This window comes from Typopeltis vanoorti, chromosome 10 (assembly GCF_054136105.1).
Source record: "Typopeltis vanoorti isolate ZY-2024b chromosome 10, IOZ_Tvanoo_1.0, whole genome shotgun sequence".
Lineage (NCBI taxonomy): Eukaryota > Metazoa > Arthropoda > Arachnida > Uropygi > Thelyphonidae > Typopeltis > Typopeltis vanoorti.
In genome coordinates, this window is record NC_143558.1 from 42,167,857 (window position 1) to 42,195,468 (window position 27,612).

Genomic DNA, 27,612 nt, shown 5'->3' on the forward strand with positions numbered 1-27,612 from the left:
ACACTTAGTTTCAGTAATTTTTTATTCAATCAAGACGTTCATTTAGTTCAATATTAGTCTTGCACGTCTATATCATATGAATGACATGTAACAGACAGTTATTTTAAAGTATAATTTTACTTTAAAAATAAACTTAATTATAAACACAAATTAAAATTGGCAAAATGTAATTAAATACTGGCGTACTGTATTCTATAATATTGTATTTTTCCAGCACTTTTACTCCTTAACAATATTGATACAAAATTAATAACGGAAAAAACTCACGTACAAAGATTATTTAATAGTATAATTTTCGCCTGTGTGTCACAGGCATCTTCACTACATTAAGCTCAAATTAGACAATAATTGACAATTCCAAAAAGCGCCACCTAAGTAGCTGGTGTAAGATAACTAAAAAGGTCAATAACTTTCCTAAAAAAAAAAAAAAAAAAATAATAATAATAATATAAAAAAAAACAAATAAATAAAAAAATCAATACAATTAAAAACACAGAAGAAATAACGCCCATTACTATCCCTTATATACAAGGCATCGGTGAACGTATAGCAAAAGTTTTAAAACCACTGAATATTTTTGTTGCCTTTCAACTGTTTAGAAAAATCTCCACCTTTCTCACTTCTCCTAAGGACAAGCTTCCACATCTTAATCATCCAGGTGTCTACCAGATTCCGTGCTCTTGTGGATTATCTTATTTCGGACAAACGGGAAGATCTACCTCTATTCGGCTAGAACACCAATCTTATATTGAATACTTTAAATCTGAAAAGTCTGGACTTTCTGAACATGCCATCTTCACTAGACACAGAGTTCATTGGAGAAAGACAAGAGTTCTTCACAAAAGTCAGTTTCTCATGGAACGCCTTTATAAAGAAACATGTGAAACTCTACTTCATTCTCCTAACTTAAACAGATCCGACGGCTTACGTCTATCCCCTTTATGGGAGATAGTACTTTACAAATCAGCTAATCTTTCCTAATTTATTTTATTTTTTTTTTAGGGAAGTTATTGTCCTTTTTAGTTATCTTACACCAGCTACTTAGGTGGCACTTTTTGGAATTGTCAGTTATTGTTTAATTTGAGCTTAGTGTACTGAAGATGCCTGTGACACACAGGCGAAAATTATACTATTAAATAATCTTTGTACGTGAGTTTTTTACTTTATTAATTTTGTATAGATATGTCTACTCACGGTATACCTCTTTTAAAACTCTTTACTCCTTAAGTAGGTGTGCAAATATAGTATAGTATTGCTCGAAGCTTATTTTCATAGCTCACATCATGAATTAGGTTAGCGTAATTAAATGCTTGGAAATTTTATATAATGAATGCTTTTTAGTAGTGTTTAAAAAAAAAAAAAGTTGCAAAGACCACATGACAGTGCATCATGAAAAGTGAATCTGCATCCACATGGTGTTATCTACTCTCTTTCTCTTATTTTTGTGAATTCTATTATTTGTCTTTCCTATTAAGTTATTGTTTATGTGCAATTTATATAAATTCATCCTTCGTAATGAAAAACAAATGAAAGAAAACACATACTGAGTTGTGATGAGCTGTGTTGTTTACATTTTAAACCCACATTAAAGGAAAGCATATTTCTGTATAATTATGTGTAATGTATAGTGAGAATTAAAGAATATATTACTTTGTTTTGTCAATGATCATAACATTTCATTTTTTAAAAAAAATTGCCTATAACAATATTTATATAATGTAGACTTAATACCTTGGTTGAGTTAAATTTTTTGTGGCTAGTAGGTTAAGTAGTATTTCTGGAACTCTGATTACACCTACTTACAAAATAAGTTTTCAACATCATTTTTGTTTCCTCCACTGCCTATGGATTTCCACTTTTTTTCTCCAATACTCTGCCATGTTCCAGAAACTAAAATCTGGTGCATATGACATAATTTCTCTTTGGTCTTTTAACTACTTCTGTCTTGAACTTTCTTATTAAGCACTGCTGAAGTATATATCTTTTAAAAGATGTATGGTGATAAAGTTCATGCATTGGAGATTTTTTATAACTATCTGTTACAATGTGATCAGAATATTTTTTTTTTATGTTTCTTCCATTCACGAAGGATTATTTGCGAACCTATAGTATATTTTGTACTGTGAATAGGTTAAGAATTTTTATTTTTATCAATTTTATATATATTTAATATATATAATATTTAATTTATTTTTCATCTTGGAAACCTTCATCCCACTTATTGGGTTCCAATAAGTGGGATGATGGTCTCACGCTGGGCATCGAAATTCATTTCCCACTTAAAGACAACACAAGCCTCCAGGTTCGCAGTAGGATTCGAACCCATATCCTGTTTGGCTGAAGAGCAGTTATGTTCACCATTCGCCCAACCAGCCAGAAAACAGCATAAATCCAAAGTAGAGTAGTTATTGAACCACTTAATAAATATGATCATATAAGATCAACATTTCTCTGTCCATTCAAAAAAAAAAAGTTGGTGTACTGTTGACTGTTTTTGAATAGTACATACATTCTGAAATTACTAAACTGGAACACAGATGTATAATTTTTTAAAAAATTGTTTTTCAAAGCAGAATTTCCGGCTTTCTTGGCTATCTTCAGTTCTAAAGAGTAAGTGGTTATATAAATCATAAAAAAAACATTGCAGGTTTGTATGTTGCAAAACAGAAAAGCTCATCAGTATACGCAATACCCAAATCATTGTTTTTTTTAGTTCATGTTATTTTCTTTTTAAATATAATGCTGAATTTTTTAAGAAACTTGGTTGAAACTTTTTTCTGAAAAACTTTTTTCAAAAGTATTTTTGTTTAGTAATTTCAATATCAGACTATTCATGAATAAATCTGCAGAAGTAAATATCTTGGTCAAAGGGGATGATAGTAATATGATCAGATGGGAAGAGTGAATGTTAAATTCAGTGGAATGGCAAAATATGACTTGTTGCTCATGCATTTTGAGGATTCATAGGCTAAAAATCCACAATGAGACCCTATTTTTCAAATCATAGAATAATTAGTTTGCTGCTCTTTGAAGAATATCAGGTTCTTCAAATAAGCTGTAGTTGTAAGCAAAATTCAATGATATTGAAAAGGTTAAGTTGTCATAGCATATAAAGATTTGTTTTTAGTGACAACTTCAGGCTTTAGTCATGAAGTAGAAATTGGGATAACATCCATTCACTACTGCTGGAATAAACAAAGTTGCCTTTTAAGAGGAATAACATAAGATTATATGTAGACACATGAAGATTAAGAATCTCTTATTTATAATTGCACATAAATTATCTAATTAAAATAGTGAGTGATTATGGTTTCCTTCCAGATAAGCCATCTAGTTTATTTCCTCAGAACAATCTTCAGCAAAAAGGTCAAGTTCGGAAAGCACCATTTAAAATATACACAGATGAAAATAACCCCTCTTTTCTCCCTCCTGTTAAAAAGGATTCAGCAAATTTTATTTCTAAAAGCATTAAAGAGAAAGAAAATGAAATCAAACCTGGAAAATGGACAAAAGCTAAAGTAGGTTTTTTTATATTTCTTTATTGTATAATTAAAATTGTAGTCAACTCTGTTATATGAAATATTAAGTGAACTTGCTCACAATAACAAAGCAATGAAAACACTGACAGCAGCATAGTAGTGTAATGCTTTTTAAAGTAAATTCACTGTTATAAACCTTCCCACTATAGTAAACTATTCTCACTTCTGTTAATTTGATAAGAAACTCAAGGATTGGAATCAGTTTCATGCCGAATATAGTATCAAAAACTATAAAAGTATCGGCGAATACTAGCGTAAGCTGAATGCAAGTAGTCCTAGAATGTAGTACAAACACGGGCAACTCGTTGCAAAAGTGGGGAAAGTTCTGATCTCTAATCTTGGTATTTTCCATAATGTAAAAACACATTTCCTAGGAAATGTATGCTGTTATTACATTATGGTAGGGAGGTCACTACCCAGACCGGTTTCAGCCTTTTTTTGAGGCTTTATCAGTGAATAGCTAGACCAAATTAATACCAAAGGGTATAGCGAAAAGAACTTATATACTCTGCTATACGCATTGTCCAAAAAAGTGCACCCATTAAGTTACTTAAATATAAAGAGCCAACAAACTTCATTTCGGCGATATAAACATTAATTAAATTAAGGGGTATAATAAATTTAGTTTAATCCTTTATCCAAGTGTGAGCAAACAAAGTTTGCGCCTGAAAGTATCTTCAGGACTGAGGTAAGGTGGTACAACACCAGGGCAACTCGTTGCAAAGGTGGTGCAAGCTACCAACACTCCTGTCTCAGTATCTCCTATAATGCAAAGCACATCTCCTTGCGGATGTGTCTAATGTTATGCATTAAGGGAAGGGCCACTACCCAGACTAGTTTCGACCTTTATTGAGGTCGAATGGGAGTTCATGTCTCTCATCATCGGCCTTTGGAGAATAAAGCATGCTGAGGGTCAGCAAACAGTAAGAGAGTAGAATAATGAAAGATAGAGTAGGATAGTAGGAGGTAAAAGAGGCCTCAGTCAACCTCTGTGACACATATTCTCAATTTATCTGTTAAAAAAAAATAAAATTTAACCATAAAAATTTTGACTAATAGTTCACTTATAAATTTATCCTTAATAATTTCGTCAGTTATCTATGAAGGAGATCCATTGACCTGTTTTGAAAACAATAATTTCAGTTAGAACTTTTTTTTTTTTTTTAAATTACATAAAAATCAAAGGACTTAAGGTCCGGTCAGTTGAACTGAAAGGGAACAAAATAAGGAACTTACAGACCTGGTACCACTGGGACTTAGAATGGGGTAGAAGACTGGCCCGGGAGATGCTGCTCACAAGGAGCAGCACCGCCTCGCAGTAAGCCTTCGCAGCCCGGGTTCTCAGATCTACCCCCCTTATTTGGAGTAAAGGAAACCGTGCCAGCGAAAGCTTTGTGGCGAGGAAGAACAGAGTGGTTGTTACTTTTCCTAGGGAGAGTTAGGTGGAGTTTTGGAGATACTAAAGAAATATACAGGGCTTGATGCGTCCCTGTATAAGAAAGCATATTTTCGGTGGTTTGCAGTATTTGTTCACAAATTTAAAGTCGCCTAGTAGATGTCTCTCTTGCGCAAGAAATTTAGGAAGGTAAAAAAAGAAACCTTTCCTTATTCCTGCGTACATTAAATTTGCGTCCCGTACCTGGGATTTTTTCCGTACCTTCCAGATGTGATACTTTAAGACGTTAATTAAAAAAATGGCGAATTTTTGGGTCTTGTTGACTGGTGGCGGGAATTGCAGGTGTATGACCTCTTCTAGTGATAGCATTGGGATTCCCAGTGCTGTGCTCAGTCTTTGCCAGACGCGTTGGGCTGGTGGGCAAAAATAAAAGAAATGCTCCACCGTTTCCACGCCCCGGCAGACATCACAAAAGGGATCGCACGGACTGGGTACGTACCTAGATTTAACCTGTTTCACCGGGAGCCGCCCATAAGCTATTCGCCAGGCCAGATCCCAATGAAAAGGCTGTCCCCAGCTATTCTTGATGTTTTTAAAGAGAATTTCATTGTTTGTCCCGAGGTTTGGTGTATCACGCCTGGAGAGTTGGAAGAAATCCCAGTATACTGCTTTCGGTTTGTGTGTGAGGATTTCTGTTCCTTTGTCTCTAAGTACTGTGAGTGATTTTACTAGTGTGCGGTACCACTTGGGCACAACCCTTGCACGGGGTCCAGCATAGTCCGTGGTTCCAAAGAGGGGGAGGAAAAGTCCTATAAAATATCTAATTAGGTGGCCTGAAATATGGTTTGAGTTTAAGGCCTTCCGTACGGTTTTGAATGTATTTGCATGAAGCAAGCTTTTGAGATCAGGCAGAGCGTACCCCCCCCTTCTTCATGTTTTAGTTGCAGGTATTGTTTTTTAACCTCATGCTTTTTTTCATTCCAGAAGAAATCTATGAGTTTTTTGGATAATTGGTTTTCTTGTAGCAGTGTGATGCCTGTGATATTGACTGTGTGCATCAGCATTGGGGTAATGATTGTTTTTATCACTGTGGCTCTGCCATAAAAGGAGAAAAAGGTCGGTTTGAATAGACTTATCTTTTCCGTACTTATTTCCTGTAATTTTTTAACTGGTAAAGCTAGCGACTCAGAAAAGGGAACTCCTAGGATTGTTAGCGGCTGCGTATGCAGCACTAAACCGTAGGGAAGTCCGGTGTTATGGAAATTTCCAAAATTTTTGATTTTGGTTTTTTGTGCATTAACTCGGAGACCACTGACTATGCTGAAGTTTTGCAGTATGTCAAGATAGATGCAAATAGACTCAGAGTCTCTGAGTGTGGCCACTACATCATCTGCATATGCTACTATTTTGCACTGTTTGGAAACTTGGGGCAGTGGAATACCATTAATTGCAGGGGTGTTCTCTATTCTTTTGATGAGGGGGTTCTAATGCTAGGGAAAAGAGAAGGGGGCTTAGTGGACAGCCTTGCCTAACCCCTCTCTTTATACGGATTGGTTCTGTCAGAAACCCATTAATAGACAGTTGTGTCAAGGCCTCCGCGTACATATGTTTAATTGTACGCCGAAGTCTCGGGCCTATGCCTACTTTTTTTTAGGGTGTCCTATAAGTACGTGTGGCTGACGCTGTCGAACGCTTTTTCCAAGTCGGTGGAGAGAAGTGCCAGGGGGTATTTTTTTTCCTTGGCCAGTCTGATTAGGTCTCTTAGCAGGAAGAGATTAAATTCCATAGATCTACCTGGGATTCCATAGACCTGTGAACTTGTTATTATGTTTTCTATTCCGCCCTTAATGCGTGTACAGATAATTTTTGCGAAAAGTTTATAGTCTAGGTTAGTTAAGGAGATGGGACGCCAGTTATCTGACAAGGTCCGATCTCGGTCTTTTTTGGGGATAAAGATTGTATAGCTCTTAGCGAATTCCTCGGGGATGTTTCCCGAAGTGAGGAATTCGTTAAAGATCTTTACTAGTGCTGGCAGTACAAGGTCCCAGATAGATCTATAGAATTCTATCCCCAGTCCGTCTGGCCCTGGGGTCTTTTTTGTCTTCATCGTTTTGCACGTGGCTTTTATTTCAGCTGCAGTTATCGGCCTGTCATGCAGGGCGCTAAGATGCTCGGGAAAACGTTTGACGTCCCACTCATTGAAGTCATCCATGCCCTGCTGGTCAGCGAAGATGCCGAGATACTGCTGGTGAAAGTGACGGAGTATTTCATGGGTTGAATTTAGAATCTGGCCTTTCTCCTCGATCTGGTAAATCGTTCTTTCATCGTTTGCTGCCACCCGTTGTTGATTGTAGAATGCGGCGGAGGGTGTTTCCAAATTTCTGAGATAGTCTCGTGCGAAAGTCGAGGTCATCGACTCTACTCTGCCGCTCTTGCTGCAGCTCTATTTCTACCTGCCTGATAAGATGTCCGCAGGGAACTCCGCTCCGTTCGCTTGACCGGTACCAGCCGAGTTCCCTGTAGAGATCCCTCAGCCGTTTACGTTGTTGGTAGACCCTTTCGCGCCCACATTTTTGAAACAGTTCCTTAGCCTGCCACTTAAAGTGCAGCCAGTTTTCCCAGTCCCAGTTGATGTTTGTCCATTCATCACAGAGTTTCTGTAGCTGGTCGCTAAAAAGACTGGGAAAGGTAGGAGGAAGCCTCCAAGGACCTCTGGCTGTTTCCATAACCTCTGGGAGTGTAATTTTTAAAATGACCAATTTGTGGTCTGTTGACATGTTGTGTGCTGTGGTGTGATGTGTCCTTTGAACATACTGTTCCAAATTTTGGGACACTTACACCCTATCTAGTCTCGTCGATATCTGGCCGCAGCACCACGTTGTTTCTACCTTCGATGGGTTATTCCTCCTCCAGACATCGACGAGATCAAAATTTACACAGCATCTTTTTAGAGCGGCGGTTCCGCCGGTTCCGGAGTTTGCGTTCCCTCCTACTTTGTCCAAACGTGTGTCTTCCACACAATTCCAGTCCCCAGCTACTATTAGGTATTCTGCTCCCAAGAGGTAGTTTTCAAGGGCAGAGAAGAAACCGCTTCTGTGGTATGGGTTGTTTGGGGCGTATACTGCAACAAGCCGGATGGTACGGCCACCGTACTTCCAGTCCACCGTTATTAGCCGTCCCATGGCGTCCTTCTGGATGTTGAAGAACCCCCCCGCGATTGGGGGACGAATTAGTATCCCCACCCCTCGCGAGTGAGCATCCCCAAAGCACCAGTAGCTGGTGACTGGGTAGCTTCTGGAGAAGTTCTCCACGTCCCAATGCTTATAAAAATGGGTTTCTTGAATCAGGAGGATATTAATTTTGTACCTTAACATTAGCTTCCAGACAGTGCTTTGTGCGAAGGGGTTGCGTAAACCGTTGGTGTTTAAAGTGGCAATTTTAAAATCCATGTTGGTATTTTAGGAAGGGGGGGTGTTGTCTGTTTGTTGCTCTACATGTTCCACCTGTGATTCACTATCGGAGCTGTTTGGAATATCCATAACGAGGTCGTTTTGAAATTCCATTTCTGTGATGCTATAAATGTCCGTGTTGCAGATATGTGAATGGGGTTCTGCAGGTTGGTCCGCTACTGGGGATAGGTTTCCTGTCTTTGTTACCGCCTTCTCAAGGGGCTCAGTGCCTTCGCGTTGGCTTGTAGTTTGGATGTTGTCCATTTCATCTTCTGACGACAGTAGGCTGCTTTGTTTAGCCTTTTTTGCCTCTTCTGTTTCTGCCTCTCTTGTGCGCTTTATTGGGGCGCTGGTTGTTACGACTTCTTCCTCTTTGCTGCGGGTTTCGAAGTTGGCTGTTATTTCCTTGATGTGGCGGGTTGCCCTGGGTGTCTTACCCGTTACGGGTTTCATGGAGGTTGTGTTTTCTGCTAGTGTTTCTTTTTTGTTCTGTTGCCGGAGCTCTGGAAAATCGCTCCCTGATGATACCTCAGGTTTACCGAGGGGTATAGCACACCACAGCACACAACTGATCGGTGTTATGGTCCCTCCAGCTGCTTCTGACAGTCTTCTGTGCGAGCACGTGTCCACTTTATGGGTCAAGTCCCCACATTTAAGACAAGCTTCTGTGCAGTTTACTATTTTGTGCTCTGTTGATTTGCAATTTCTGCACTGCAGTTTTGGGCATTCTGCCCCTAGGTGACCCTCAGAGTTACATCGGAAACACAATCTTTTAACACCCGGGTAGTTAACCATGACCCTTGTTTGGCCCACTAAAATGAAGTTGGGAACTTCCTTTTTTATATCCATCTGTACTTCAACGTCGCCTGTTTTCCAGCCTTTGTAATCTGGATGTTCAAATGCTTTGATATTAATAATATCGCCCCATTGGCTAAAAAATTTCTTGACGTCTTCATTCTCCAGGTATTCCAAGGGAAATCTAGTTATTCTTAACGTTTTTCATAAACTCCCTATTAAATAAGGTTTAATCGTTTGTCCCGCACAGGGAAAACCCTCTAGTAATTTGCTTCTTGTTTGGTCATTTTTAACTACAATTTGGAATCTTTCTTTTGAGTACGGTGTGAAACCGTATATGTTTTCTGCCCCTACTGTATCAATCGGAGCTTTCACTAACGTCCGCTCATCTGGGAGCCGCTTGACTTCGATGCCAAGCGTTCTAGTTCTGGGTAAGAATAACGGCATTGTTGGGAGAAGACCTAACTACTGGCTGTAGAAGGGGGGGGGGAGGTAAAGGAGGGCGAAGTCGGGGAACGCCCGGTATCCCTCACAACAAGCAAAGAGATAGCAGAAGGAATGGGTAAAAGGCCAATAATAAGAAAAAAGGTCTTACCAACGCCGAGGTACTTCTGTAGAAAGTGAGCATGGAGCTCTCTCTTCGGGCCGCGGGAACTGGATCCTCTTTTGGACTGGAAGGCACAGGTTCTTTCTTCTTCGAACTGGAACTGGAGCTCTCTTTCACGTCTTGGCAAATAAGGTCTCTTCAGTGGGAGCCAGGACCAAGCTGAGATACCAGGCAGAAGCATTCGCAGGTCATCTCTACCTATAGGAGTTGCCAAATGGTGTGCCACCCTTTTTTAATAAATTACTCTGGATTTAGAGAAAGATGTTGAAAGTTTATTTTTTACTTGAGAGTATAATAAATTTAGTTTACTCCTTTATCCAAGTGTGAGCAAACAAAGTTTGCACCTGAAAGTATCTTCAGGACTGGGGTAAGGTGGTACAATATAGGTAGAGATAACCTGCAAATGCTTCTTCCTGATATCTCAGCTTGATCCTGGCTCCCACTGAAGAGACCTCAATAAAGGTCGAAACTAGTCTGGGTAGTGGCCCTTCCCTTAATGCATAACATTAGACATATCTGCAAGGAGATGTTTTGCATTATAGGAGATACTGAGACAGGAGTGTTGGTAGCTTGCTCCAGCTTTGCAACGAGTTGCCCTGGTGTTGTACCACCTTACCCCAGTCCTGAAGATACTTTCAGGCGCAAACTTTGTTTGCTCACACTTGGATAAAGGATTAAACTAAATTTATTATTCTCTAACCAAGTGAAAAATAAACTTTCAAAAAAATTAAGAGGATATTAGATCCCACATTGTTTTAAATCCAAATAAGAAACTCATGGATTGGAATAGGAGAGTTTCATGCCGAATATAGTATAAAAAAACTATAAAAGTATTGGCGAATACTAGTGTTAGCTGAATGCAAGTAGTCATAGAACATAGTACAAACACGGGCAACTCGTTGCAAAAATGCGGAAAAGTTCTAATTGCTAATCTTGGTATTTTATAATAAGTTCTTTTTGCTATACCCTTTGGTATTAATTTGGTCTAGCTACTCACTGATGAAGCCTTAAAAAAGGCTGAAATTGGTCTGGGTAGTGACCTCCCTACCATAATGTAATAACGGCATACATTTCTTAGGAAATGTGTTTTTACATTATGGAAAATACCGAGATTAGCGATCAGAACTTTCCATGGCCACATGTTTAACATTAATTCCAACATTTTCCATCCTACCATTGATTTTTCCACTGTACTAACATTTGCTGCATTCTTATCACCTAATAGGCACTCACTTTTGAAATATTTAATACATTCTCTCTAGTTTGAATTTCCTTTAACACATTTGTTAATTTTTTCAAGAAATATATTTCACACACTGCACTGGATAAAATCCTTCAAATTCAAATCACCTGACAAGGTGATCTTTGCCACCATTGTTATACCACACATTGGTGCCATACCAATGATATTGTATTTAAGGGGATAAAAAACCCCTCATTATTTTAAAGCCGGATACGAAACTTGGAGATTGAAATCTAAGAGTTTCATGCCGAAAAACTATCGGCGAGTCCAAGCATAAGTCAACACCTGGGTAGTACAACACTAGGGCAACTCGGAGCAAAGTTGGAGCAAGCTCCATCACTATCCTTTATCCTTAATATTTTTTCTCGTAATGTAAAATGCAGCTCCTAGGAGATGTATTACTGTTTTACATTATGAGGAGAGGTCACTACCCAGATCTGTTTCGACCTTTATTGAGGTCTCATCAGAGAGTAGGTAAACTTTGATAATACCAAGGTTTAAGTGAACCGAACTTACATATACTCTTGCTATACGAATTGCCACAGACCAGTGTACCCATATACTATTATTACTATGATAAAGATCCAAGAGGCTATTTTTTTCCGGTAACGTCAGTTAAGTTAAGGGGATAAAATTTTTTTCGGCATGAAACTCTTAGATTTCGATCTCCAAGTTTCGTATCCGGCTTTAAAATAATGAGGGATTTTTGATCCCCTTAACTTGATTGATGCCGCTAGAAAAAAATAGCCTCTTGGCTCTTTATCGTAGTAATAATAGTATATGGGTACACCGGTCTGGCAATTCGTATAGCAAGGGTGTATATAAGTTCAGTTCACTTAAACCTTGGTATTATCCAGGTCTACCTACTCACTGATGAGACTTCAATAAAGGTCGAAACCAGTCTGGGTAGTGACCTCTCCTCATAATGTAAAACTGTAATACATCTCCTAGGAGCTGCGTTTTACATTATGAGAAAAAATAAGGATAGTGATGGAACTTGCTCCACCTTTGCTCCGAGTTGCCCTAGTGTTGTACTACCCAGGTGTTGACTTACGCTTGGACTCGCCGATAGTTCTTCAGCATGAAACTCTTAGATTTCGATCTTGGAGTTTCGTATCTGGCTTTAAAATAATGAGGGATTTTTTTTCCCTATAACTTAATTGATGCCGCTAGAAAAAAAATAGCCTCTTGGCTCTTTATCGTGATATTGTATTTAAATAAGAAAAATACAAGTTTATTTACAAACTAAATAGCTCAGTCAATCACACACACATTTAAAACAAAAAATACAAGAAGTTAACCTAATATTATCAACTAAAATAAGAAACAGTTGCTTATCCTTCAGGAGCTTAAAACCACTCTACACACTAGTGTGTGTGTGTGTGTGTGTGTGTTTGACAAACTGTTTTGTTATACAGATGTGTCAGTGGCAAAGTTTCTTGTTTTTGGTTTGTTGCTGTTAACATAATTGGTTTGTCATATTTCTATAGGTTCAGCAGAAAAACAAAGTATCTGTTCCATTCGGTGCTATTAGCAGTTATAAGAAGCCCAGTTTTACAATTCATTGTGATGAGGATGTATCGCAACCTGTGTAAGATATTAAATACATCTTGTTCACTATTATTACCACTTAATGTGAATTTTAATGGAAATCTAGCTTTTATTTAGTTGACTGAAATACACTGGTGCCCAAAAGCTTAGTACAAACATTTTTACCGGAAAAAAAATTTCATTACTACAAAATGTGGGCATAAGCTTATTGCCAGCATTCTAATCAGTTACACAAAAAATGTTCTAAATTTTGTACAAATTAAATTGCAATACGTTTTTGGCAAAAGATACACATTTACTAAGGGTGTAGTTGAGGAATTAATGTACAGTGCTTACAGAAAACTATAAGCGGAGAGAATTTCAGTATGGAATATGTCCACTCCGAACTGCAATGCAGCTCTCACAGCATCGCACCATGCTTAACACCAAGTGATTCAGGAGTATTTGAGACAAACTGGTCCACTCCTCCTTCAAAGCAAGGATGAAGCGTTTTGTTTTATGGAAGGGAATTTTGAGCAGGAATTCATCTCCCTATTGCTTCCCAGACATGTATTCTATGGGGGTTGAGATCTGGGGAGCATGCTGGCCACTTAATTTGATTAATATCACAGGTCTCCAGAATCCACTGCACATGTACAATGTGGTGTGGCATTGTTATCCATTAAAATGAATTCTTTGCCTATATCACTGCGGAACAATCAAACATGGCATTGAAGAACTTCATTAAGCATAATACCTCCCCACATCATGACCCCAGCACCACCGTATTTATCTATTTCAAGAAAATTTTTGCGATGGTAAGCAATACCACTTTCACACCAGATCAAGAATCGGGGAAAAGACTAAAACAACTCTCATATGTAAAGAGTACATTAGCCCATTGGCGTGTTGTCCAGTTTTTATGGATATAACACCACTGAAAACATGCTCTATGATGAGCTGTGGATAAAGGGATGCACACTACACACCACCTTCAGGCATATAGGCCTACTTGTTGCAGATGTCTTGCCACAGCTTGTCAAGAAATCCACATACCTGTGCTTGAATGGAGCAGACTTGCATGCTGACCTGCTGTAGTTTATCGATTTATGTTTTGCTCTTATAACCAAAAATCTGTCTTCATGCTCTGTGGTAGAGCAAGGGTGACCTCTTAACAAATGTTTGGAACACATTCCATTAGTTTGAAATGCTGCTCAGAGCCTGGATACACCAACACTGTTAGATTCCAAACTTTGCCGCAGCATCAGTAATTCTGTGACCTCCTTAAAGCTTTCAAATAATTCTTCCCCATGTGAAATCATCTGGATGATGTCTTTGTGACATTATAAGACATCCAAGTTTGCAACTTTATTCATTCATGAAAAGAGCTTCCTTCCAAACATAATTTATTTAGCACAGGCTTTTATCCTACTGAGTATTATCACGTGACTCCTTGGCATGCAATTCAAAATGAATGTATACCTGCTTTCTACTCGAAATTCTCAGTTATACAAATTGCCACTAGCTGATTCGTCTGAATTTGCAGTTGTAATCTTCAGAAATAGTGTTTGTCCTTAGTTTTGGACACCAGTTTTTTTGTTTTTTTTTGTGTATGTGTAAAATAAAATAAAAATCATTCTTAGCCAGGGAAGAATGTAGGGAAGTTACACATTAGGATTGAAAAATCAGAACACTGTAATGATCACAGTTAAAGTGATTTCACAGTTAGTTTCACAACATTGTGAAAAGAAGAAATGTAAGGTATCTTTAGCACAGCATTGCCAATGAGACTTTGATTAGGATTAGCATATATAAGTGTTTGCTGCAGCTCATGAGATCTACTGTATAGGAACTTGAGTGGTCATATTGTGGATGACTGGAGCAATTACTTTGTAAAATTATTAAATGAAGCAGCCAGTGATTGAACAGTAATAGAAAATATCCACAAAGAATGCATTCATAAACCCATCTAGTTATTCATTAGTATTTCAAGTAGAAAACTTGTTGATAAACCTGAAATGTGGAAACAGCTGCAATATGTTTATATTTGATCTTAAATTCATAAATTATGTAGATATATTTTACAATACCTATATTCTCAATCCATTTCTAAGCTTTTTTATAGTTTCCAAAACATTTTGCATTCTACAATTTTCCTGCATTATCTCTGTTATTTGCTATCCAGCAACGTATTGATTTCTTCTTAATTTATGATTACTTGTCAGAGTATTGATGTTCCTGTCCTTGTATATTAATTACCCAACTTGTTTACCTGCAGAAAAAATTCCAGTGGAATGGCATAAATCAGGGGTCAGCAACCTTTATAGATTCATGGCCCACATTCAACTTTTATTTTTAATAATCGGGCCGCAAGCGTTTAATTAAGAGAAAATAGTGAGTGAAAAAAATACTTTTTAAGTTATCAACTTTATTATATCAATCTTAAAAAACACAGAAATATTTAAAGTTTGAGATTACGAGATAAAGTACGATATTCTTGTAATGACGTCTGATATTATATTCTTTTATAACAGCAATAGTTTTATGACAAATAAGACACCGGGGATTATCCTCATTTTCAATAAAGAAGTGCTTGCTGTTCCATTCATCATTAAACCTTCTTCCTTCATCTGCAATTTTATGTTTTCTTGAACCATTTTTGAAATTATTTTTAAGAAATATATATCCTCTGAAAATAATAGTTAATGTTATTGAATTATATTAAAATACAGACCAGGGAACGCGATTGAAAAGGTGCGCCAAAATCTCTGTTTTCGTCGGATGAAGTAGCCTGGTTATCCCCACACATGATGACTCTCGCCAATTTGCATGGCGATATCATAAAGTATTGATAGAAAATTATTTTTAATTTATTATTCATATTGTAAAATGTATTATTTAAATAATTCAGCATACAGCCACGTGCCATGTAACTATGGTTAAACCTTTTATGGGACGCCAAAAGTGCACATTTGGGCCTGTTGCCGACCCCTAGCATAACCATCTTTTTTACATAAAAAAAAAGGACATTAGACATATCGATAACTATAGGCCAATCTGTTTGCTATCACAGTTGTACAAAATGTTTTGTCATTATTTTTAATAGAATCACAAGATTTTTGGATGATGCATAAACAAAGAAGGCTTCAGAAAAAGATTGTCTACAATATATCATATATATGCTATTAACCAAGTCATAGAAAAGAAAATGAATATAATCTTACATAAAATCTAATTCAGTCGTATTTAGTGTTTATAGATTTTGAAAATGCTTTTTTGATTCTTTATATCTGTTAGGAAAAAATACAGCTTAAAACAAGAAGCCATCTCACTACAATATATTAGATCATTAAAAAAAAAAAAAAAAAAGAAACTATCAGAACTCAATGGCCAGTATAAAGTTAGAACATCAGGAAAAGAATTCGGCCTTGAGAGACGAGTGAAGTAAGGAGATCATATATCCCAAATTGTTTTCTATTTCTTTGCCTGTTTGCTTAAAAAGAAGGCTATTTAATATCTGCATTATTTCATTATCTACTAATGGAAGTGAGATGTGGGCAGTGACTTAAGACAGCTGCATGTGTACCAGAAGAGAGCCTTGGAGAGAAGAATGCTGCACATAACAAAAAGAGATACAATTAGACATGATGGCTGGAGTGGAGGATATTGTGGAGCATTATAAAGTATGTAAATGGCCATATTAGCAGATGAAAGGTGGACAAGCACTGAGTGGATACCTAAAGAAGAGTGGTTACCAGAGAACAAGATGGAAGGATGGCCTACAAAGTTTAACATGAGATGGTGGGCATTGGTAAATTAGGAACTTTGGTTGCTTTTCTTCAGCCTCATTTACCCAAGTTGGGCCTAAAGTCCTAAATGACTTTTCAAACCTGAACAGTTTGGTTGTATGAAACTTCCCCATATTTGGGAAGCACCCATCTTCAGCCCAACAACCAACACCACCCAGTTTAGTCTAGTGTGGGGGGGGGGTATTTAGTACTCTAGGTCCAACTTTGGTTACCTTTTTTTCAGTCTCATTTACCCAATGTTAGTGCCAGCTTGCACATATTATTTTTCTGTGATCCCTGATAATGGTAATGTAACGTTACCAAAATATCGGCAGTATCAATTAGTTATTATGATTAATATTTAACATATTTGTAATTTCCTGAAAAATAATAGTTATTGGATCATGGTGTTTGCAATGAATAATCTGTCGTTTGAGCAGAAATCTCACAAGTATATTGTATTATCTTTCCTTTTTTTCTACAAGTTTCCTTAAACACATTCTTCTACTGTTTTGGTTTCCAATAAGAACCAACCTTCCCTTTTTTACTTTTCAGCCACCCTTTCTAATGATTTGTTCCTTCTTGGGACTGTAGTATCATACATAATACACTGGCCTCATATCCTGAGTTGCTTCAGCCATAAATCTAAATAAACCATAATAATATTAATACATTTTTGAAATTTTCCCACAGTACTTTTATTTGAAATTGCCTCCTATTCAACGAGTTGACCATCAGATACTGTAGTTAGCTATAACTATGTCCTCTTTTTCTTAGTCTGTTATTTGATTAAATTTTCTTATTCATTTGACCTTTCTTATATCAAATCCATAGGGATCACAGGAATAGTTTGTTATAGTGGATAGTTTTTGTGCTTCTCACTCATGTAAGTTTATTAGTAAACCTATAATACATTTTGTGCCATGGGCAGGCTAAGGATTTTTTTAATCAATTTTATATATATTTTTTCTATTATTTATTTTTGCATAGTCTGGAAACCCTGGTGTAGAGACCAAACATGAAACTTTTCAAGCTGCTTCAGGCCTCCAATAAGCAGTGTGGTGGTCTCACACTACGCGATAAAAATTCATCTCCCACCTAAAGACAATCGCAAACATCCATGCTCTCAGGGGGGGGGGGGGTTGAACTCGTGACCTGTTAGTTGGAGAGTGGGTATGCTTACCACTCGGCCAACCAGGCTGGCAGTTTGCTGTATGCTGAAATTTTTTTAGCATAACACATATAGCTGTTGGGTTTTGCTTGGGCTTTTCAATAGTTTGTTATAGCAAGCAATGGAAAAGAGCTATCAGAGATAGCTCTTTTCCATTGATGTTTCATTTCTTAAAATGAGATTGTTATATATATATATATATATTCTTGTTGAGAGGCTTATACGCTGGTTATACATGATAACTAATAATTAAGGAATTGACAGCGTACATTAGAAATATAAATTAAATAAACTTTAATATATACTTTCCAATATTTCGGCAAACGTCACGTTACCATCTTCTTGGGAACTTATTACAAAGACAAGTGCACACAAGTACTACATAACAGCAAATGAGAACAGAAGCTAGGAAGTTAACGGTTTCCTAAAGTCCTGATGGTGCCCCCTGGCGGGCTATATTGGTAGTTCTTGGCCTTTGGGCTGAGGTTCTTCTGATAAATGTTTCCCAAATTTGGGACAGTCTCATGCATCCAAATTTGTTGAGGTTTGGCATGTTCCTAAGGGTTGAGGCTGATTCCATGAATAGTCTTTCATATTTGAACTTGCTGCGGTGTATTACTGTGGCTTTCTTCCATCTTATTCTGTGGTGAGTATCCAGAGCGTGGTCTGCAAGGCCAGAGTGGCTGTACTTGTGAAATCGGATGTAATCCTTGTGTTCTGAGATTCTGATATTTGCTGTCCTGCCTGTTTGGCCAAAGTAGGACAGCTTACAGCTGCAAGGGACCTGGTATACACCAGGTAGGTCTAGGGGAAGTGGTTGGTCTTTAGTGGAGCAGATAGGGGATGCCAATTTTTTCTATGTGGTCTGTAACAGGTGGTCAAGTCATGTTTTTTTAAGATTTTGTCGATTTTTTCCGAGGTGCCTCGGATGTAGGGAATGGTGATGGATCTAGAGTAATCTTTTTTGTGAAGGGGAGGGGGTGGTGGGTTGTGGATAACTGGGTTAAGTATTTTTTGGATTCTTTTGGGGGGGGTAGCCATTGGCTAAGAAAGTGTCACGAATGTGATTTAGTTCAGTAGTTAGGGCTTGCTCATTAGAACAGATTATTTTTGCCCTGTTGAATAGTGTCTTAATAACTCCATATTGTTGTGAGGGGGAGTGATGGGATTGTTGGTGAAGGTATCTACCTGTATGGGTGGGTTTTCTATAAACTGAGAAAACCAAGGTTCCATCAGGTTGGCAGGTGACTAGTGTGTCTAGGAAGGGGAGGTTATTGTTTGCCTCTTTTTCCAGGGTGAACTTGATTCTAGGGTGTTGGTTGTTTAAGTGTGTTAGGAAGGAGAGGAGTGAATCTGGGCCATGTGGCCAAATAGCGAACACATCATCAACGTAGCGAAGCCATATGGTAGGTTTTTGTGGGGCTGAGTTTAAGGCTTTCTCTTCAGAAGTCTCCATAAAGAAGTTAGCCAAGGGTGGGGAAAGTGGTGAATCCATGGCTGCCCCCTCTATTTGTTTGTAGAATTTTTCCTGCCAAACGAAATAGCCTGAGTTCATTGTAAACTGAAATAGGGCTGAGATATCGGGAGGAAATTTAGCTTGGATTAGCTCTAAGGTTTCTTTGAGGGGGACATTCATGAATAAGGAGGAGACGTCAAAACTGACCATTATGTCATTATGTCTGAGTGTGAGGTTTTGTATACTGGCTTTGAAGTGGGCTGAGTTTTTTATGTGTGATAGTGTTGCCAGTATAGTGTGAGAGCGCTTTGGCTAAATGCTTGGCTAGTTTGTAAGTGGGGGAAACTGTCCTACTTTGGCCAAACAGGGCAGGACAGCAAATATCAGAATCTCAGAACACAAGGATTACATCCGATTTCACAAGTACAGCCACTCTGGGCTTGCAGACCATGCTCTGGATACTCTCCACAGAATAAGATGGAAGAAAGCCACAGTAGTACACCGCAGCAAGTTCAAATATGAAAGACTATTCATGGAATCAGGCTCAGCCCTTAGGAACATGCCAAACCTCAACAAATTTGGATGCATGAGACTGCCCCAAATTTGGGAAACATTTATCAGAAGAACCTCAGCCCAAAGGCCAAGAACTACCAATATAGCCCGCCAGGGGGCATCATCAGGACTTTAGGAAAACTTTAACTTCCTAGCTTCTGTTCTCATTTGCTGTTATGTAGTACTTGTGTGCACTTGTCTTTGTAATAAGTTCCCAAGAAGATGCAACGTGACGTTTGCCGAAATATCGGAAAGTATATATTAAAGTTTATTTAATTTATATTTCTAGTGTATGCTGTCAATTCCTTAATTATTAGTTGTTATATATATATATATATATATTGAGATTGTTCCATTGTCTGATTTTTTTGGTTGTCTGATTTACATAAAAACAGAAGTTTGTATAGCCAACAAACAAACCGCACCTGGCATACTTTTTTTTTTTGCTAATCCCACCCATGAATGATATAGCATATAGTACATTAATACCATAAACCAAACATTTGAACTTTTTTTTAAGCTAATTCACGCTCTCACCATACAATGAAATTCATCTTCACCAAGAGACATTTACAAACACTCATGCTCATAGTGGGAAAACTAGAATATGTTGGTTGAAGTATATACTATCCATTGAGCTACCCAGAGCTTGTTTGTTGGAGCACAGATACACTATCCACTCAGCTATCGGCAATTGAATTATGATAAAATATTATCTATTATTATAGATAATATTATTTTTGTAATATTCATACTATAATTTGGTCAGCTAAGTGCCAAATTGCCAGGCTATCCTCTTTCCTTCAACAATAGATTCAGTGCATACTAAGTGTACATATGCATACACTGAAAGATAAAGATTGTTCATTGTCAAAAGTTCTAGTTGATTCTTCACATTGCCTTTTTAGGTTATTATTAATAATATACTCTTAATAATATTATTATGGAGTTTGTCTGGTATAGTTAAGACTTAATTTTAGAATCTGATTCAGAAGGAATCACTCTTTTTTGTACCAGAAGGAATAACTCTTTTAGTATATATATAACAGCTGTATATCCTGTGCTTTTAAATGCATCTTTTCATGGGTGGAATTATCAGTGAATAATTAAATTTCTTCAAATCTTCCTTCTTTCAGAGGAATCTTTAGTTTTAGAAATAGGATATCATACAGATCATCTTTCATGCTGAAAAAGTTGCTGATTACTGCAGTTTTTGAGGATTCTCAGAACAAATTTTGCTAGTATCCTCTACTTCTGACAAAAGCTGTTAAGTACCCCACTGATAGCTGAGGTTACTGTTACCTCTAGTTGTGAGATGTCACTCTGCTTGTTTCTTCTCATCCTTGAATAAGGACCACTAAGTTATCTGTATATTTGACAGAGATAGCCAATTAGGTAAAATTTATCTAAACTCATAACATTGTTTCCTGGCGGTATTGCTAGATTCTGTTTCAAGCAGAACCCATGTCTGTTTACTTTCAGTTTGAAAAATTTGACACGTGTTGCACTTCTAAAGCTTATATCTTGAAACACAAGATTAAATATAAGTAGCTAATTCAATGTAATGCCAGAATGCACTAAGTCATTGCAAGTATATATCAACAAGTGAACAGAATGAGAACTCGCGCCTATAGTACTATGCATATCTAATTCAGTTATTACATTTGTTTTTTTCTTTTGATTGTAGGATTACAAAGAAATTACCAGAAGGTTCTCGAGTATTGAGGTAAATAAATGTATATTTTTATGCATAAAAAATAAGCTTCTGAATGAAATTTTAAATGTTTGAAAATTAGGATAACTTTGTATATCATATAGTTTGATGTTTAAAAGTTTTGAATAAGAATACATTTCAATAAGAAACATAAAATTGCATACCACCAGCTAACAATAACTCTGAAAGTTTGGACTGAAAATAAACACAGTAAATGTATTATTTGCTTTTTTTGCAATGACATTTTCAACTTCATTTTTTTCAAAATGAAGTTGAAAATGTCTTGTATAAATTTGAGTGTTGAAAATATTTACTCATTTCCCTTCATTGTAACCTGTTTCATCTTATTTGTGACTAGAAATTTGATGAAACTGATATTTAAGCTGTAAATTAAAGATGGCAAGAAATATTCTTGGTTTCATCCTTCATCCAAGTGTAAGCAAATTTGTGCATGAAATAACTTCACGACTGGGCTACTTTGTGTGTATATATATAGAGAGAGACTAATGACTATACATCAGTTGCCTTAGTATCCCATAATGCAAAGCACATATCCTCATGGACAAGTATAATGCTATGCATTATGGGAAGGGCCACTGCCAAGACCAGTTTTGAGGTCTCATTAGTAGGAGCCAGACTTAGAAGTGATACCAAGGTTGAAGTAATGCAGAAGTCATGTTTCCATATGTAAATAGTCAAAAGATGTCACACCTTATTACTAAAATACTCTGGATTAGAGATAGATGTTGAAAGTTTTTTCCACTTGGTTATACTATAAATTAAAGATGCCTGATGAGACCTCAATAAAGGTCTAAACTGGTCTGGGTAGTAGCCCTTCTCATAATGCATAGCATTATACTTATTCATAAGGGTATGTTCTTTGCATTATGGGATACTATGGCAATTGATATGAAGTCATTAGTCTCTATATACAAGTAGTCCAGTCATGAAGTTGCTTCATGCACAAACTTTATTTGCTTACACTTGGATAAAGGATGAAACCAAGAATATAATTTCTTGGCATCTTTAATGTATAGTATAACCAAGTGAAAAAAAAAAAAAAAACTTTCAACATTTAAGCTGTGTGCATGTGTTCCTTGCATATGCAGGATTGTCCATATGATTTGAACATCATCCTTAAGAAAGATGTACATGTATGTCTCTCCTACAAAACTGTTAGGAAAATTGTCCATGGACCTACCATATGTGATATTGTGTGTGTACCACAGCTGTATCCTAGAGAGAATAATAATTAAATTAATCCATATTCCTTACATGCTACTTTATTTCATTTTTAATCCTTAATCCTTAGTTCTGATATATACTTCCTTTAAATAGTGTAGAAAGTGAAAAGAAACTTACTGCTTTTGTCTGGAATTATAGGTTATAATCTATTGGTAATAAATTGAGGAATATTTGTCCCCCTAAATGAGAAGAGATAAAATAATGAAAGAAAAGCTGCTTCATTCAGTATGAAATTGAACTATCTAACATACCATGCTAAAGATTGCTAAATATTGAATCTTTCTTAATTATTTACTCAGGCTCAAATGATGTTATGTTTGATATTTTGCTACTCTCCTAATTGTGATAACAATGCTGACATCTTTGATTATTTCTCAATGCTAATTTTTAATCTATCCAAAGAGTAAGATAATTCTCTGTGAAGATTTCCACTCCTAATTCAAACTGGCATTCCTTTAACTTAGCAGATTAAGCTGGAAGAGATGCTAAAGCATTTTGACCAAGTGAAAATGAAAAACTTTCAACATTTAAGCTGTATGCATGTGTTCCTTGCATATGCAGGATAGTCCATATGAGAACATCATCCTTAAGAAAGATGTGTGTATGTCTCCTACATGATCAGTGTATCAAATTCGTGAGGCTGCAAAAGTATAGTCCAATGATACTGTGTATGTGTGGGCACATAGTTAAAAAGCTTTTTTGAATAACTGGAGGTGTGATAGGCCCATGGGAAACCAATAGGGAAGATGGGAAGATCGTTCCAAAGCAAAGAAGTATTGAACATTTTTTTACTTGTATTTATATTATAAATTAAAGTTGCCAAGAAATTATATCCTTGGTTTAATCCTTTATCCAAGTGCAAGCAAACAATGTTTGTGCTTGAAATATCTCCATAACTGGGCTACTTGTATACAAAGGCTAATGGCTTCACATCAGTTGCTTTGCATATGGGAAATATGCGACTTCTGCATTACTTTAACCCTGGTATCTCTTCTAGATCTGCCTTCCACTGAGTCCGCAATAAAGGTAGAAACTGATCTAGGTAGTGGCCTTCCCATAATTATATAAGCATTACACATCTGAAAAGGGGTTTGCTTTGCATTATGGGATGCTAAGGCAATTGATGTGAAGTCATTAGTTTATATATATATACAAGTAGCCCAGTCATGAAGATACTTCACATACAAACATTGTTTGTTTACACTTGGATAAAGGATTAAACCAAGGATATAATTTCTTGGCATCTTTAATTTAATGCAGAGAGATAGTGGAATAGGAAGATGAGAATTTGATTTGCTATGTTTGAAGCTTTACAGTTAACAGATGGTGACACAGTTACCTGTGTGTTTACAGGCTTAAGAAAAAGTGAAGGAAATAGTGGTAGTCAGTTCTGTTGAACCATGCTCATGAAACTTATACAAAGACATACTCGTAAAGGCTGAAACAGTGCCTGAGAGATTGGTCAAGCAATTTTAGGTTTTTGTGCATCATCCCAGATATGAGAATTATAGTCTAGGTCAAAGCAGGCTATGGATAGTGCTGTACAGAAATGTCTTACAAGCAGAGTGGAAAAGGTTGCCTAGTTTTTGGAGGTATAAAAGACTGTGGATGACATGAAAGGTTAGAGATTGTAATTTAGGCCAAGAATGATCCTGTCTTCTATGGAAATTTTGTTATCATGAGAGGTGAAGGGGGGGGGGTCTTTCTTGTCTGAAAGGAGACATCTCTATATTTTGTTAGTTCAAATTGACCAAGTTGTCCTCATCTCCACTGAAATATAGCTAGGCAATGTTTAAGGTATTGAGTAAATGTCTTGTAGTTACGGATATTTGAATACTGTAGTGTTTGTCAAATTAGTTTGTAAATGAATAGTAGAAAGAGGGAAGACATTGGGCAAGAAAACAGGAAGATGATACTCCAAATGATAGTGTTCTGGTGTATGGGGGAGGTGAGAAGGATGGATTGTGAAACAGAAGTCATACAAGAGTTCTGGAGGAGGATGGCTTATGACAAATTCTGTGTATATCTTGTCTTCATACAGTTCAGAACAAGACCATCATGGAGAGATTGAATTTTCAAGAAAATATGGACCTTGGAGCATTGATCTTTACAGTGTTCAATGGATGCTACAGGAGAGATGGCCCAAGAAAGTGATGAATTGGTTACCACTAGGAAGACAGAATATTCATGTAAGAATCTGCCATCTTTACACGGAGAGGATTTGTGAAGCCAATGCAAGCCAGAGAATTGAAAGAAGGTTCTTGGAAATGACCATTTGCAGTGGAGAAGGAAACTACAAGGCAACTGCTGAACATTGGAGGATACCTTTTAAATTAAAAAAAAAAAAAAAGAAGTAAGTTTTTTGTTGGAGAGCAAATATGCTAACCATTCTGCCAACAAAAGTATTACTTGAATTTTTTGTTAAGTTGATTAATTACAAAGCTGTTTTTATTGCTAATTGCATAAAACATTATCCAAGCATTAGACTTCAAAAAAAAAGTTTCACAGTTTTAAAGGATGTCCTTTGTAATTCATTGTGAAAGCAACCGACAAACTGTATTATTTTTATGTTATGTATTTTTTATGACCGGGTTCCTCGGGATAAGCTTTGGCAAGTAGTACAGGAGTTTGGAGTGGATGGTCAACTATTAGCTGCCATCAAGTCCCTGTATGAATACCCAGAGTTTTGTGTCAGGGTAAACAGCACAAAGTCTGAACCTTTCACAGTTTCCATTGGCCTCTGCCAAGGGTGTGTTCTGTCACCCCTCCTTTTCATAATATTTTTGAACTGGATTGATAGGCACAGCCGAGGCAGTGAGTGTGTCAGAATTGGAAAATGTAGCATTGGACATCTGCTTTTTGCAGATGACCTAGTTCTGCTTAGCTCTGCCATAGATGACCTCCAGCGGACCCTGGATAGGTTTGTAGCTGTTTGTGCAGACGCCGGAATGAAGATCAGTGTGGCCAAAACTGAAACATTTGTGGTCTCAAGACAACCATCCCAGTGCACTCTAAATGTAAGTGGAGTCCCAATGAGACAGGTGGAGAAGTTTAAATACCTTGGGTCCATATTCACAGATGCTGGAAAATGGGACGTAGAGCTAGATACTCGAATTGGCTTAGCAAGCTCAATATTGCGGGAGCTTGGCCGTTCGGTAGTATTGAAGTGGGAGTTAAGCCAGAAGGCAAAGTTGGCTGTCTTCAATACAGTCTATGTCCCCATCCTCACCTATGGTCATGAGAGTTGGGTAATGACCGGAAGAATGCGGACACGAATCCAAGCAGCTGAAATGAGGTTCCTTCGAGGGGTTAGATTCACGGGGCTGACAAAACTCAACAGAGTCAGAAGCTCTGCAATTCGGGAAACCCTCAATACTCAACCGCTGCTTCTCCGTGTTGAGAGATCACAGTTACGCTGGTACGGGCACCTGGTCAGAATGCCACAAGAGAGGCTCCCTCAGCAGGCCCTCTTTGCCAAGCCAGAGGGTGGGAGGCCACGTGGAAGGCCAAGGACTCGCTGGATAGATTATATCCAAAACCTTGGGTGGACACGTTTGGGAATCCCACGAGAACACGTGAGCTTGGTGGCAGAGGATTGTGACCATTGGAAGTTCCTCTTGCAGCTGTTGCCCCCACAACCCAATTAGGAAAAGTGGGCCTTGAAGATGTATGTATGTATGTATTTTTTATGTAATCTGGAAATTCCATACTTATTGGAGGTCACTTCAGGCCTCCAATAAGCATGGAAGTGGTCTTGTATTAGACAGTGAAATTAATCTCACATAAAAACATTTGTAAACAGCCATAGTTGTGGTAGGATTTGAACTTGCAGTCTGTTGGTTAGAAAGTGAGTACATGAGTCACTTAGCCTACCAGCTAAACACTGTGCATGTGTGCACACTTAAATAATGCAATTCCTCTGTCTTTTTGGAGGAAGAAAAGTGGCATTTAATCTACTTTTTGAACTTCTTGCACTTCTTGTATAGGATAACAAAACTTAGTGTTATTTTCACTTGCACTTGTAGTCTAGTTGTTATTTTCTATTGTCCGGTTTTTATATCCTTTTCTGTTTTAAATGTCATTCACTTTTTTAGTTCTAGAAAAGATGAACCAGATCCTCCTCCACTTGCACTTTTTGAACCACCTGATCCCCTGAAACGACCTATGTATTGTAAAATAAAAGTGTATGGTGGTGCTGAAGAATTCTCCTTTGAAGAAATTCGTGCTGCAAAATGGTTCGATGAACAAAAAAGGTTGAATGAGGAACATGAAAAGGAAGGTAACCAAGGATTGATCATTTTTTGTTTTATATATTAATTACTACTATAATATTTAATCTAAATTATTACTAAAACTTTAGTAAATTTGGATGTACACTGCTTGGAAAGAAGTTAACAGACACCTACACAGTCAAGGTGCATTGTGCCTATAACAAGTTATGTCTTTGTAACTGTTATAAATTGAAGGAACATGATACTCCCAAGTCAGTGCATCTGTGTCCGGGTGAAATGGCTTCAAGAAGGGAACTGACAGAATTTGAAAGATTCATTGCTATAGGATGCCATATGCCTTAATTTGTAACTTAATTTGGACTGTAATATGCAAGTCCCACATATCTGAACCAACATGCAGCGTTGTTTTCAGTGGTGCAAAGAGCATGTACAGTGGGATGTGAAAGCTTAGAAAGCTGCTATGGCGCAATGAATCATGCTACAACCTCTACCGAGCAGATACCCAGTGAATATCTCTTACCAGAGAGTGTAACCCCGACTATGAAATTCAGAGATGGTGTGTTATGGTATGGTCTTGTTTTACCTGGATTGGCCTCAACCTCTGTTTGTGGTACATCGAACCCATAGTTATCTGGACAATGCATTGTTTTCTACTTTGTAGTGTTTCTAATGAACTGACCATTGTCTCCTTCAGCAAGACAATGCTGTGTCATAAGGCTGCTACTCTGTGTGGTTTGTGGACATGAACATCACATTTGGCTGGCATCCACAGAGTGTGGATCTCAACCCTATTGAACATCTGTGGATGAATTGGAGCACCAGGTGAGGTCAAGGGATGTCCATCCCACAACAGTCCAGTAACTCAATACATGCCTACAAGAAGAATGGTTCAAAA

The 27,612-nt window shown here is 37.4% G+C and overlaps 1 protein-coding gene across 5 annotated transcripts in view; it reads left to right on the plus strand.

Annotated features, from left to right (window-relative positions):
- The window catches only part of LOC150102365 (mitotic checkpoint serine/threonine-protein kinase BUB1 beta-like), a 386,807-nt gene that overhangs the window by 158,675 nt on the left and 200,520 nt on the right, over positions 1 to 27,612 (plus strand). For all 5 annotated transcript variants that reach the window (XM_090399214.1, XM_090399217.1, XM_090399216.1 and 2 more), the window contains exons 6-9: positions 3,322 to 3,518; positions 12,520 to 12,620; positions 21,214 to 21,252; positions 26,580 to 26,764. In XM_090399214.1, coding sequence (XP_090255340.1) covers positions 3,322 to 3,518; positions 12,520 to 12,620; positions 21,214 to 21,252; positions 26,580 to 26,764 — 522 coding nt within the window. The remainder of the gene's footprint in view (positions 1 to 3,321; positions 3,519 to 12,519; positions 12,621 to 21,213; positions 21,253 to 26,579; positions 26,765 to 27,612) is intronic.